Source organism: Peromyscus leucopus, chromosome 9, assembly GCF_004664715.2.
Source record: "Peromyscus leucopus breed LL Stock chromosome 9, UCI_PerLeu_2.1, whole genome shotgun sequence".
Taxonomy (NCBI): Eukaryota; Metazoa; Chordata; class Mammalia; order Rodentia; family Cricetidae; genus Peromyscus; species Peromyscus leucopus.
The window spans coordinates 832,639-847,913 of NC_051070.1; the positions used below are offsets into that span (position 1 = coordinate 832,639).

Sequence of the window (15,275 nt, forward strand, 5' to 3'; positions counted from 1 at the left end):
CATCCTTCAGTTGAAGGGCATCTAGGTTGTTTCCAGGTTTGGGCAGTGGTACCAGGTCCTGGGCTCATTGCATGAGTTAGCTGTTTGAAACCTGGGACTTATGCAGGGACGCTTGGCTCAATCTGGGAGGAGGGGACTGGACCTGCCTGGACTGAGTTTACCAGGTTGATCCCAGTCCTCAGGGGAGGACTTGTCCTGGAGGAAGTGGGAATGGGGGTTGTGCTGGGGGGAAGGGGAGGGGGGCAGGAAGGGAGAGAACAAGGGAATCTGTGGCTATTATTTAGAAGTGAATAGTATTGTAAAATAAATTTAAAAAAATCTAAAAAAAAAGTCACATGATTAAAACATAGGAACCACTCAACATTTTAACTAAAACCATCTACGTTATATTCTACTATACAGGTCAAATGCTGAATATAAGTCTTTAGGTAACATAGATTTGTGTCCTTTCTGGGTAAAGTTGAAGGAGATCAGTTGCGTTTGGCTCACTGGTCCAGGTTGCCAATGAGCCATTCCCCACCCAACCACCCTTACCTTTCTGCTCCAGTCTCCCTCCCATGGTTCCATAGAAGACTACGATGCCTTTTACAGCTGTAACTTTCACATCTATATTCCAGCAAGCAGAAAAGAAATACAGGAAGAATAAGAAGGCTCTGCTCACATCCTGGGGCCTAGTATGTAGTCACCTGGTCAAAATGAGCTTCCAGGAACGGGTAGGAACTGGTCCTCATAAAAATGTCCTGACTTGGAACACAAAGAATGACCACAGTCATACCCAACATCCTCCCCAGATATTTCCTGTCTCTGTTGGCTAGCCCACTTTCTATCTCAAAGAACTATAGTCATATTAACCAATTTAAATGTTGTATGATTTGGGTTCCAAAGAAAATGAGACACTTTTTCATTTCTGTTACTTTATTTCAAACACAGGGGTGACCTTCAGAGAACACTTTTGCTGACAGTTAAATTGATTCATTTGAGTTTGGTCTGCTGGAGAAAAATAATTTAGCATAGAAAATTAGTCTGCCACCAATGAAAGGAAATATTAGCCCCAGGAGTGCTTTGTGCCTTGACAAGACAGTACAGGAGGCATTGGCAGAGTATTCTTAGCTGGTGACTGACAGCATAGGTTTTGACATTTGCCCTTAAAAAGAGAATCCCAGAATCTTGAACAGAGTCTTTAAAGTTTACTTTAACTGGTTTGTTTTCCCAACTAGTCTATATTCTCAGAATGAGCCCATTCATGAATGATGTGCTTCGTTCTACCACCAAAAAAAAAGCTTTTAAGTTTTATTTTACTCTAAAGAGAATGTGAGTTCTGTAATAGACAGCTGGGACTGACAAATTGTGATGACATCTTTGGTCAAAGAATCTTTGTGTAAATGTACCTCAATTGTTTCATTTAAAATCTAGATATTTGACCTGTGAGGTTAGGCACTTGTTTCCCATTGTTGCAATCATGATACAAAGAAAACTTTTCTTCCTGAAAATGAACTACAATCTCTCTGGCTAGTGTTTGAAAGTATGATTATGGCGCCAAGGTAATGATTCACGTGCTATGTCACTCAGATTTCTATTAACAATTCCCCTTTATAACAGGGTATCGGGTCAACATAAAGCCACAAACAATGGTAGCAATGAAAATGTTTATGTGTGCAAAAAAGAAACTTTGTTAGGGCAGAAACAAAATAGTGAATTATTATGATTAATGTCTTTATTTAAAAAATGTATCCCATTAAAACCAACCAATGCACACACACAATACACACACACACAACACACACACACAACACACACACACACACACACATACTACTACTACTACTACTACTACTACTACTACTACTACTACTACTACTACTACTACTGAGGAACAGGGTATGTGGGAAGTGTCTTCCAGCTGGATATAATGTCGACAGATGAGAACCTAAGTGGGAGTGGACTGTGTCATAAGGTTATCACCTAGACACCTGAGTGAAGGAGTCCCAGGTTGGTCAATAGCATCTTGAATTTTATCTCTTCTAAGTCTTCTAAGCCAATATAAATGACATGTACATTTGTAAACATATGCATTAAATTCCTGTTGAGTAAATTAATTGTGACCTAGTTAAAATAATTACACAAAGTCAGTTGAGCACCCTCTCAGTCTACCAACATTGAAATACTACCATACTCATGCCACATGTTGAAGATGAATGCCTATTATTTGACATGAGAATGTTTTTAATTAATTCACTGAGAAATATCAATTAAGATTTTTAAAAATATTTTTACATATATTCAATAGATGAAACATAATACTTTAGAATTCTAACTACACTTTTCTTGCAGAGCTAAAAAATAATAATGATTATAACCAGCTAAGATACTAAAATATTTTTCCTGAATAGAAGAGTATTTAAAAGACTGAGCATGCAAAAATCTGTGTAAGGCAGAAATTGCACGCCATATAACAAGTGCTCGATAAATGTAAGCTATTACTATTGCTCATCAGAGTATTATTATTATTCACTTGTTTTCAGTATTTAAAATGAACATAGCTAAAATGATTCATGATCTAAATATAAGTCTTTAAGAAGATGAAAACAGATTTTCAGTAATATTTAAACACAGAATACTGCAGGGAGTAGTAGAGTTCTCAATATTCCATGTTCAACATCTCTGAATCATCTCTCTCTTTGTCTTAAAGATGTTCCATGAAGACGCTGCTGGTGGTTGGCAGCTGGTAGCTGTGGATGTCAACAAGCCCCAGGGACGTGCCCCAGCCTGCCTACAGGTACAGCATAATACCATTTTTAAAAATCATTAAGCATGGATCTTTGACTTTTATTTTATACAAATAAATCCATAGACTCCAAGCTCCAGAATTGCCCAGATTTATCAAGTAGTTGGGGCAATGTTTAATTCTATCCTGTATTCAGGATCTAGTTAGTATTCATTTAGATGTATAGTAGATAACCTACTTTGTTTTCTGTTGCTGTGACTAAAGACCTTGACAAAAAGCAGATTGCATAGAAAATGGTTTATTTGGCTTAAATATCCAGGTCACAGTCTATTGAGATAAGTCAAGGCAGAAACTTAAGCAGAAGCCATGGAAATATGCTATTTTCTGCCTTTCTGCCCATGTCTCAGTCAGTATGTTTTGTTAAACCATCCAAGACCACCTACTGTACCAGGCTTTTGATTTGGGCCCATCAACCAACCCCCAAATCATGACACAGAGACTTATTATTAGCTGTGAATGCTTGGCCTACCTTAGGCTCATTTCTGTCTAGCCCTTCTAACTCAAATCAACCTGTTTCTCTTTATCTACCTTTTGCCTTGGTAATTTTTACTTTTCTTTCTTCTGTATATCTTAATTTCACTCTTTCTCATATCTGGCTGGCTAGCGGCTGCCCAGCTTCTTGCCCCAAGTGTGACCCTCTTTCTCTCATCCTCTCATTTTTCCATTCTCTTTGAGCCCAACTGTCTCTTCCTATATATTCTCTCTGCCTCCTAGCACTACCTATCCTTTCTCCTGACTAACTATTGGCCATTGAACTCTATTAGACCAATCAGGTGCCTTAGGCAGGCAAGGTGAAACAAATGCAGCATATCTTTACATAATTAAACACACATCCTTACATCATTAAACAAATGCAGTATAAACAAAAGTAACACACCTTTACACAGTTAAAGTAATATTCTGCAGCATAAACAAATGTAACACATCTTTGCCTATTATTAAAGTAATATTCCAGGACACCCTACTAATGGGCAGCACCACCTACAGTGGATGTGGTCCTTCCCACAACAACTGTTAATCAAGAAATGCACCCAAAGGCTTTTCTTTTGGCCAATATGATGGAGGCATTTTCTCAGGTGAGAGTCCTTCTTCCAAGATGACTCTAACCTGTGACAACTTGACAAAAAACTAAAACTAATCAGCAAGTGGGGATTTGATAAATGATGAATAATGGCACACAAACATTTCAACAGTACCAAATCAACAGAAAGTTTTGTTGCCATGTTAATTCTTGTCAAAATATTTTCTAAAATGTTTGAGTTATTTAGGGCTCTGCAATACCTCCATGTGTAACGGGGAAGGAAATATATTAGCACATGATCTGTTGTTCTACATGTCCAGTCTCCAGAGCAAGGTGATATCAAGGTGTTTTCTTAACAAACAAGGCCAAAAGTAAGCATGGAATGATTGCAGGGGCATCTGAGATCAGGACAAGACTCAAATGGTTAGAAGATGAGGCCTGGGGTTCCTACCTATGAAACTTCTAGATTCACTCAGATTTGTTTACCTTTTTTCCCTCTTCAGATGTATAACTGTCTTCAATATTTACAATTTATATTTAATATTTTATTTTCCTTTCCGATATAAGGTACACAAATATTTTCCCCTGTTTTCTTTTTTTTTCCATCACAGGCAATTTATTTTGTTCTATTCATTCACAGTTAATACAGAAAATACTTGGAAACATTTCCATATAATGTTTGACACAGAAATCATCAAATAGAAATATACAATGTTGACAGGAGGCAGTACATTTTTAATTTATAACCCCAAATGTATTTATAAATTAGAAATGGAAATATCTACAAATGAAATTATGAAGGTTCACCCAAGTCATTTAATCTGTCAGTTTCTCATTCATTTTTATGTCTTAATAATATCTATTGTATGAATAAGCCACATTTTATTTCTCTCCAGTATTTGATAGCTATTTGAGTTGTTTTAACATTTTTACTATTAGCAACACACTGCTGTAAACCTTCATGTACATGTTTCATAGGTGCACATTTTCAGTAGTTTGAGGATATATTCCTAAGGGTAGAATTGTTGAGTAACAGAGTAACAATGTTTTGCATTTTGACCAACCACCTTTTCCCCTGTTTTCTAAGTTGCAACTTTATTTTGTTGAACATTTACTTGTTTCTATCATTTAAATAATGCAGGCTAAGTTAATTATTCCCAAATTAATAGTGATAATATTAAATATTATCTTGTGGTTTTCTTCTGACCTATTTTGACTGTACCAACATCACTAATACACAATTAGAGCAACTTGCTTGCAGTTGTTCCAAGTTTTATCCAATTGAAAAATATTCAAGGGATCACAGACTTGTTATGAAAATAAACTAACAGAGTACCAATCAAGAGACATATAAACCATCCAGTTATCTAAAGCCATATTACTTTCAGGAAGTATTTTCTTGATATAAACTGCCAATGCACTGCTTTTTTTTTAGGCCATGGTAATATGAACATAGAAGGAAATGCCTTTTATCAGAGTGGTTGTTTTGGCCATAATTGGTTCAATTTTTAGTTCCTGGAAGTAAGTCTCATGAAGACAAATAGAACAGAGTTTCAGGAGAAGCCAAACACTTTAGACGTTCTAATGCTGTATTGCTCTTCCACTCACACTTTTTCACTTAATAAATGCATTTGGAGCTATTAAAGTATTGAACATAGTTTTTTGTAGAAATCATGATTGGTGTGACTTCTACTGATACAGAGCTTTTCCTTGCTGGAGAAATGGTGTTCAATAATTGATGTTAATTAGAGAGACTCCATTTTGCCTCAGTTTCCCAGCTCAGACAATTTAGTGATGTTAATTGATGTGCCTTAATCTTCTCTACCTTATGCCAAATGTTCCAACTCTATTGGTCTTCCTCCCTTCTCATTATATTTATGGGTTGCAGAATTACTCAAATGAATTATGATACATGATGATACAACTCTTCTGCTGAATAATAGAGATTATAATGTCATTAGTGGACTAGCCACCTCTGATCTGCAATTAGAAACTATGAAAATTCATTTACCGTTATGAGACTCAATTTATAGTTATAATCACAGGCATAATAAGTATAATGGGAATCATATGCAGGCATGCTGAGAAAAGATTTAGGTTTATGTCCTTATTATGGTCTTTTCTGTTTATGATAAATGAAAATAAATGTGCTTCTCCATTTAATTATAAAGTCTTGAAGTCAGAACAGAAGAATAGATAGACCAAACAGTCCTATTTGACCTGACAGGATTCTTAAGATCTCTAATGTACTTGTTAAAAGTTTTCATCAATTTAATATTAATTGTATTCATTTTGCAATGACAGTACTCCTATTGATCCATTTAATGATTTCATATCAGTTTCATAGGCTAAGTTTAGTAATATATCTAATATATATATAAAAATTCCTGACAGATTCACTCTTAAGTTACAAAGAAATAAGTGAAAGTCCTATGTCCCATGAAGCACCTTCATTCTCCAACCTGAATTAGCTTCCTTGTTCTGCCTTCCCTTCCCTGGAGCTACTCATTTGCTGTCTATCTAGAGTCCCCCTTCCTACTTTGTACTATGAGAGTAGAATGGTTAGAGAAAAGGGGCACAGTCTAAGGCAGGGGTTCTCAGCCTTGCTAGTGCTGAGACCCTTTAATAGACTCCCTCATACTGTGGTGACCCCCAACCATAAAAATATCTTTGTTGCTACTTCATAACTGTAGTTTTAGTACTGCTATGAGTCATAATGTAAATATCTGTTTACATGCAGTCTTAGGCAATCTCTGTGAAAAGATCATTCGGCCCAAGGGGCCCATGTGCTGAAACTGCTGTTGTGAGTGCCTTACTAAACCAATCCTCACAACTGGATTATCTTTTATTTGTTCTAAATCTGACTCTAATATTTTTCTCCCATTATCACTATATAATTTGAGAAAATTACATGGACATTTGTGTTTTCAGTTGAGAAATGTTTTGTCATGATGTTCAAAGAGTGTGCTCATTGCAGGTATAATCTGGTATGTCAGGTCACTGTACATCCTGTATCTTCCCTTCTTCTGAGCCACGTAATTTTCCATTTTTATTTCTCCCTGTGTACCTGTCTCCATTCTTTTACCTAATCACTATAGCTTTATTTGGGTTCTTATACATTAAACACAGTGGCTAACTATGACTCTGAGCCTGTGACCTCCCACACAAGTTCTCAGAAGAAAATCACCAGAAAACTTGCAAAATTAGGGTGAACTAAGAGGAAATGTGATTTAAGAATAGTTCACAAAATATGAGAGGTATTGAGTTCAAGAATTTCATCATGGGAATTGAAGCAGAAGCAGCTGCTCCACTTAAACAAAATACAATAACAATTACTTGTTAGTGCCTGTGGGGATTTGGTACAAGACAAGCTAACATGGATATGGATTTTCAAGTATGTAAATACTCAGATCCTTTACAATATCCTTAATGTTTTTGGTGCCCTTTGTAATGTTTCCCTCATCAATTCTGATTCTGTTAATTTGGTCATCTCTTTATTTCTTATGATTGGTTGTGTCAATAGTCTGTCAATCTGGTTTACCTTCTCAAAGAACCAGCTCTTGTATTTTTCTTTTTTCTTCTATCTCATTAATTTCTGCTCTGGTTTTTATTATTTCTTGCCAACTACTTGGTTTTGTTCTTGTTTTTCTTTTTTGTTTGTTCTGGGTTTTCTGTTTGCTTGTTTGTTTGTTTGGGTTTTGTATTTGTTGTTTGTTTCTTTATTTCAATTTTTTTAGTTACATCATTAAGGCATTTTATTTATGTTTACTTTTAATGTAAGCATTTAAAGCTATAAATCTATAGGGCTCTTTTAACATGTCCCTAGAGTTTTGTTGTTTATATTTTCATTTTCATTTAATTCCAGAATATTTTTTGTTTTGGTTCTTTGAGACAGGATTTCTCTTGTAGCTTTGGAGCCTTTTCTGGAACTCACTCTGTAGCCCAGGCTGGCCTCAAACTCACAGAGATCTGCCTGCTTCTGTATCTCAAATGCTGGGATCAAAGGCATGTACTGCACCAGCCAGCAGATATTTTTTGTTTCTTAATTTCTTAAGTAAATGGATTTTAATCTCCTTGAATTTGTGTACTTACTAGAAATCTGTTTGTTCTCAATTTCATTTTATTGTATTATGATGCAATAAGATACACAAAGTGTAGCTAGAGTTTTCCTGCCTTGCCCACAGTTAGGACAAATCTATGTCACCCACCAGTCCCACAGCCGCTCAGACCCAACCAAGTAAACACAGAGACTTATATTGCTTACAAACTGTATGGCTGTGGCAGGCTTCTTGCTAACTGTTCTTATATCTTAAATTAACCCATTTCTATAAATCTATACCTTGCCACATAGCTCGAGGCTTACCGGCATCTTCACATGTGGCTTGTCATGGTGGCGGCTGGCAGTGTCTCCTTCTGCCTTCCTGTTCTTTCTTTTCTCTTCTCTGTTAGTCCCGCCTATACTTCCTGCCTAGCCACTGGCCAATCAGTGTTTTATTTATTGACCAATCAGAGCAACACATTTGCCATACAGAACATCCCATAGCAACAAAGTTATTTCAATCTTTCTGAATTTATTAAGATTTATTTTCTGTCCCAAGATGTGGTCTATTTTAAATATTCAAGTCATATATAAAGGAAAACCCATAAGAATAATGGCTGATTCCTCAATGGAATCCAGAACAGCCTAAAACAACGTATTACAAGTCCTGAAAGACCACAACCGGCAAACTAGACTAATGGACCCATCAGTACATATTTGCCATAGTTAAAGAAGAAAAAAAATTCAAGATATAAACAACCTAAAAAATTTTATATCCAACAGACCAAACTTAAATACAAGAAGCCGTATTTTAAACTAAAGAGATGAATAAACCACCAAGGGACTGTAGAAAGAATAAAAAAGCTATAGTTTTAAAAACTATCGTTGAGGCCTGATATTTAATCATCTTCTTAATTAACTCTATTTTCAAGGCTTTACCTTGAATTGGATAGTTGGTTTATTGAGTTATTCAATTCCATCTTCATTTCTGCTTGAGTTCTTTTTGATATTTCTAATGTTTTATTGAATTCCATTTTCAAATTCTGGATTATCTTCATCATTTCCATCAGGCTTATGTTTGTGGTTTTTTGGGCATCACTCAAGCCTTTATTCTCTTTAAGTTCATTATTTCTTTGTGTCCTCTTTTAATTCCTTGAATTTTTAAAGAAATTTATGATTGTTATTTTACACTTTGTGTCCTAAGATTTATTAAGGTAATTCTCATGGGAGAAAACTTTCATAGGATTGGTTGGCTTTGGGAGTTGTGGAGGATACTGCCTTGAACTTTCATGTTGTCTGCATTTTTGCAATGACATCTGTGCATGTGGTCTTCTTTTGTTCTATGTTTGATGCAGACAGAGTAGATTGTGGAAAAACACAGAATGTGTAGGCTGTGTTAGTCATAAATGGTGAATATTACTTAAGTAGAATGAAGTAAGTTAGAGGGAGCTGGGATCATATGCAGAATGTGTGTCCTGATTCAATCCTAAAGTTTGGAGGTAGATCTGAGAGGGTTGAGGGTGTTTCATGGAAGGAGGGATCAGTTGAACTCACCAAGGCAGGCCCTGAGGCAACATGTGCAGGACTTGGCTATGTGGAGATGTTGAATTTGGCACATGAGAGGTCTGGGAGTGGACAGAGCATGTCCTGGCTGAAGCCTGTTGGTAGGAGCAAGCAAGGATGGCCAAATGGAATACTTGATATAGGGTGTGGGCTAAACCTTGGGTTTGAGACGTGTGTTTGGTGGTTAGAGAATTAGGCAGACTTGCCTGGCTAGGCTCTGATGAAAGGTGTGCAGGACGTGTTTAGATGGAGAGACTGGAATATCGCTCAGGGGACCTGTAGATTGGGGCAGGCAGACCAATGGCATCACACAGCAGTAAATTTCTTCCCTTCTGAATATACCAGTTAATGCAACCATCTTTTTATACATTTGTTGGCCACTTATGAATTTTTGCAGATTCATAAGCAATCTTCAGATTGCTAACATGTCACTTGTTCACTTATTATAAATGATTTTCAGAAATCCCATATATTTCTCAAGGATATGTCAATATAAAGCAATAAAAATTCAAATTTGGAGACAAATCCAAAGTGTGGATACTAGATTCATGGATGTAAACTGCACATTCTCCTGCTGTAAGATATTTGTACACTATGTGAAGATTGCTGCTGTGATTGGTATAATAAAAGCTGAATGGCTAATAGCTAGACAGGAGAGATAGGTGGGACTTCCAGAAAGAGAAAGATCTCTGGGAAGAGGAAAGACAGAGTTGCCAGACAGTGTGGAGGAAGGAAGATGAGCAGTACAAATAGATGAGGTGTTGAGCCACCCAACAGAATGTAGACTGTAGAATATGGGTTAATTTAAGTTATAAGAACTAGTTAGGAACAGTTCTAAGATAAAGCTGAGCTTTCATAATTAATAATGTCTCTGTGTTGTTATTTGTGAGCTGGCAGCCCAAAGAAAAAATTTGTCTACACTCTTCTGTTATTTAGGCAGTGAGGGATATCTCCCATGCAGTATTATGAAATGATTTAGAAAGTTTCTTGAATGTATGCTTAAGTGTGGATCTCAGAAAATTGAAGAGGTACAATTGACTCTTTTAGCATCTAACCCACCATTAGGTAGCCATTTAAGTGCTGCTTTTTTTTTTAAGTGTGAGGGGGTCACTATAATGCATGGTGAATAGAATCAAATTAAATGGGAAAGTCGTTCCTCAGCTGCTGCTGTGACAAGCCATCCCCCTGCCTCTCAGGTAGGAGTTTTCATCCTTGTCAATTTGACAGATGTGGCTACATTCTTGGCACTCTCTTCCAACACATGCATAACCAGTGGTCTATTATCAGTAAAGAATATCTGACAGGAAAATGAAGGTATGCATGAGACATGGAGTACTCCCACTCAATTTCTCTCTGGTAACATCCCATGTTGTTCCCTCTTCTGCAAGGGAAGGAGGTAAAAGGTTTCTTTGTGATAAATAGGTCAAATTATGACAAGATTATTATGGTAGTGTTTTAATGCATTTTGAGAAATTTTCCATTGAAGGTGAAGATTGAGAAGGGGTGAACAGTGTGATACATGTATTTTGAATGATGAAGTGACAGCCTAGATAGTTCTTATAATATCTATTTTCTTAATGAATCATCCCATAGCTGATAGATAATTTTAGAATTGGTGGGGCCTGTGAGAAGTTAAGCTTATTTTATCAGCTAGTATTCTCTGTCCTCCTGGACCAGTGTGAGAAGATAAGGAGGTCTAGCTAAGACAATGAATCCAAGGACCACTTGGGACAACTTTCCAAAGCTTTTTTTTTTTAAGTTTCCTTATCTGACAAACAGGAATAAAGGAATAATAAGATCCTTCTATATGTAAGTATCAGGATTGATGCTCCTCAAATTCCCAGCATAGGCTGTGGGAGATAGTTGGTCACTCAACCTGGAGAAAGGACCATCCTTGTCCTGAGCACATTCACAGCCCCACTCACCACTTAAGGGTCAATGCTTACTTCTAGGAAGTTAGTTCCTGTACATTCCATGGTCAACCGACTGAGCCTCCAGGCTCAGCCATTTTTTCCCACCCTCAACTCCCAACCCTAGGGCTTGAAAGCCTGTTTCTTTGTCCTTGTTTCTAAATCCATTTGTTTCTTTATTCCAGTTTGTAGATTAAAAAATATATTGCCTTGAAACAGGTTTACATTATGTAGTGACTAAAAGGAGCTACTTAATATGTATACTTATATACACATACATAGGCACGATGACATGCTCCATTTCTTATATCAAAGCTAAATTAATAGGCTTAGAGGAAAACTTGAGGAGAGGAACCAAATAATAGTGTTTGAGTGTCTTTCTTCTGTTATTCTTTTTTCTAGCATGAGAGAAAGATATGGTAAAAATTCTAATGTTCTGATCATTATTATTATCTGAGGCTAGCATATTAACAAGGTCAACATGTTATTGCTTACAAGCCAAGATTTTACATTCTACTTCCTGATTTTTTTTTTCAAATGTCAATAATGAATTCATGTAGGGACACTGAGTTCTTAATCCTTAAATTATAGTTGAACTAATTGGAAGTGTTTGGTACAGATCTTCATTTACTTCTCCTTTCTCCTACTAATCCATAAATTTGTGGCCACAAAGTGTGAGGAAACAGGGGCATATTACGCACTGTTCAGTAATATGGTTCAAAGTGTGAATGCCCATTATGACATTGCAATCTGGAAAATACATGCTGTCCTAAATTAAAGCCTTTGTAAGCAATATAGACCATAGCTAAAATCAATTCAGGACAGATGATTTTGTTAAGTTTTAGGAAATGGCCTATTTTAAGTGTCACTTGCTTTTACCAATGCAATGCAGATGAGTGTGGTCTTCAATACAGTCTCACAGTGTCCCAAAGTATCTTCTGTGGGTCTCTAGTGCTGAGCAAGGCATTGTATTAATGTGAGTGCTGTGGTATTGTGGGTCATGATGAGTCTCTGAATAGAAAAAACAGAACTTTATGTATGTGGTTAGGCCTTGGATAATGATGTTGAATACCTTTAGGACACCCATAAATTCTCTTCCCTTCCCCAAGGATCAACATTCATTATTAGATCATTAATTTTCAAATCCATAGATCAGATCAATGATCCATGAAAGTAACAGAATGCCTGGGATAGCCTGGTGGTTAGCAATCAAGTGAAACTGACTGGTTTAAGCCATGCTGGTTTATAAAGAAAGTACTAATTTTTGTTTGTGAATCTATGATTTGCCTGAAAAGTTCTGGCAGTCCATGTCAAATCTCAGCTAATAGCTTGGGCATCTATGATCAGATACTCTTCAGCTCATATTTATGCTCTGGGCTTTGCTGACTGACAATGGAGTGAAAAGGATGTTAGAATCCATAGCTAGGTCAGCATGTCAGTGTGGTGTCACAGGAACCCTAGAATAAGGAGAGTAAATCCTAACAAACAAGTATTTCCCAATTCTTTGCTCATGACTCCTCTGTTATTATAAACTAACCAGAGAAAATCACATGAATGGATTGAGAGTTGCTATAGAAGATACTGCCAAGGGAATGGACACCTGTGGGGTGAGTTCAGTGAGAGGCCACCACACTTTTCCACATAGACTAAAAGAAACATTAAAATCAATAGCTAAGAATAACATTCAACCCAGATTAGCAACTTTTCCCATCCTAGCACACATGAGTTTCTTCTTCTTCTTCTTCTTCTTCTTCTTCTTCTCTTCTTCTTCTTCTTCTTCTTCTTCTTTGATTTTTCGAGATGGGGTTTCTCTGTGGAGTTTCTTCTTAATAAAATCTAACTTGTGTTGTAGGACCAGGAGCTGATGGCTGAAGTCTATTGATGATAATAGTATGACTACCAATATGTGATTTAATGACATAACAGTGGAAAACTTACTGCTACTGGACAAGAGATTAAAGGGTCTTATGAGAGTCTTCTTCCTGCAATTTGATTTCCAGATGTTCACTTTTACCTAAGAAAAGAGCAAGCATGGCCTTTGGAAGGGTATTCATGGTTTCATGGACTCCTAGTACCCTTGCACAGAGTTATTTGTGGAGCCCTTTCTGTCTTGCCTCTCTAAGGACAGATGATGTCAAAAGACACAGTATAGAAGAACATTCACTGATCTGTTTTCAGTATTGATATAAACATATTACCTACCTAACAAAAATTATTTTAATTAGGTGGAACCATTTTGTATATCAATTATAGAAGCATTGACATGCAGATGTCTTCTCAATAAGGACTTGTGAATGGGAGATTTATTTTAGGTTTTGTGAAGCTGCTCATCATTATGTTCTATTTCTTAGGCTCACAGATCATATGCAAGATGGTTTTTGAAAAATTTATCTTATAAATGCATTGTTCTCTAAATTATTTATTTTGAAATCCAAATGAAATTCAAAATTTGGTATCCAAATGATGCAATGTTCAGTAGGTGGAACTTTATTTTTAACTAAGGTAGTATATTTTGTTCACTCAAAAAGCAAATGAAATATTCAACTTCTGAACTGTGGTATTCATTATTGTATCATAATTTATATGCCTTGTGTACTCTAAGGCCACAAGTGTTCTATTTTGGATATTCTATCTGCAGAATCTTAAGGCTCTCAAAGGTACAACTTCATATAAAAATATTAGCTGAAAAATTAATAGAAGCAGGTCCAACAAAATACTTACATATAAACTACCCAAAACAAAATCACTTTAGACATTTTTAAAATGAATGAATCTTCATAGTCTGTCTCAAGATTTGTTATTTCTTTTAATTAATCCCTCATGTTTTATCTCTCTTACCTTCTTCCATAAGCAACTGATCATATCTCTATTTTTTAAAGCCCTCCAGTTTTCCAATACAATATTCAAGATGACTACTAGGCTACACACTACATTAAATAGTCCTGTTTATATTTATATTTCAAAAAAATATGTAAATATTACAGCATTTACATTTCTTAGAAGAGAAAATGTCATAAAGAGCAAATGTTGTCAAGTCAGGCACAGAGCTCAACCAGTCTTCAACATTCCATTATATCATAATGATCTTACATCCTTCTGTACAGAACAAACTGTCTTAAGGTTTCAAACACAAGCTTCATGTACTTCTGCCTTCTATTCCCAGACAAACCCTCAGTAAGGATACTGCTTCACATCAATTTTAGCATCCAGAGCCATGTCAAGGGCTTCTTGACTGCTCAAGAGAAGGTAGAAGAACATCTGCTTTGTTCCTAAAACATTTGGGAATGCTTTCCAACTTGATGTGATTGGAACACTACTTATCCTTTCTAAGAAATCTGTTTCTTCCCGATGAAGGGGGATGACATGAACACCAAATACTTGAGACTATTGAAGACCAAATGGTGTCATTACATCAGTATGCAGTGTACTTGAAATGAAGCTTGGCACAGACCAAGCGCTCTAGTACAGATTGCCTCATCTCATGATATAATTTCTTGTTAATAGCGATTTTAATTGAACAAGGAGCTCAGTCCCCTTGTGACTTCACTTACAGTCTAGGGACTCAAAAGTAGTGTTTTTCTCTCTCTTTCCTTTTTGCATGAACACAGGCTCCATGCATGCTAGTTAGACAGGCGCTTAACCATTGAGCTACATCCTCAGCCCTCAAACTAGTATAAAAGTGATATTTCTTGTTCTTGGCCTTTGCACCATTGCTTCACACTCATTTTCTCATGGCACTTCCTAGTACAAAACAAGATGAAAGAGATAGTTACTATAATGTTGTTTGCATTTGAAGCAACAGTATTTACAGCATCCTACTGATGAATCACCCTGTGTGGAGACCGTAGTTCAAGTATCACTTCACAGTACTGGGCAGGTGTGTTCAATCGTTTCCCTGGAAGATAATTTGAGCTGTTGTCCATCAGAATCATAGACAGTGCTCTATGGTTTCCTATT

The 15,275-nt window shown here is 36.4% G+C and overlaps 1 protein-coding gene across 5 annotated transcripts in view; it reads left to right on the plus strand.

Moving 5' to 3' along the window:
• Window positions 1–15,275, plus strand: part of Nalcn (sodium leak channel, non-selective) — a 309,764-nt gene that overhangs the window by 98,144 nt on the left and 196,345 nt on the right. For all 5 annotated transcript variants that reach the window (XM_028868293.2, XM_028868291.2, XM_028868295.2 and 2 more), the window contains one exon: window positions 2,690–2,776. In XM_028868293.2, the coding sequence (XP_028724126.1) occupies window positions 2,690–2,776 (87 nt within the window). The remainder of the gene's footprint in view (window positions 1–2,689; window positions 2,777–15,275) is intronic.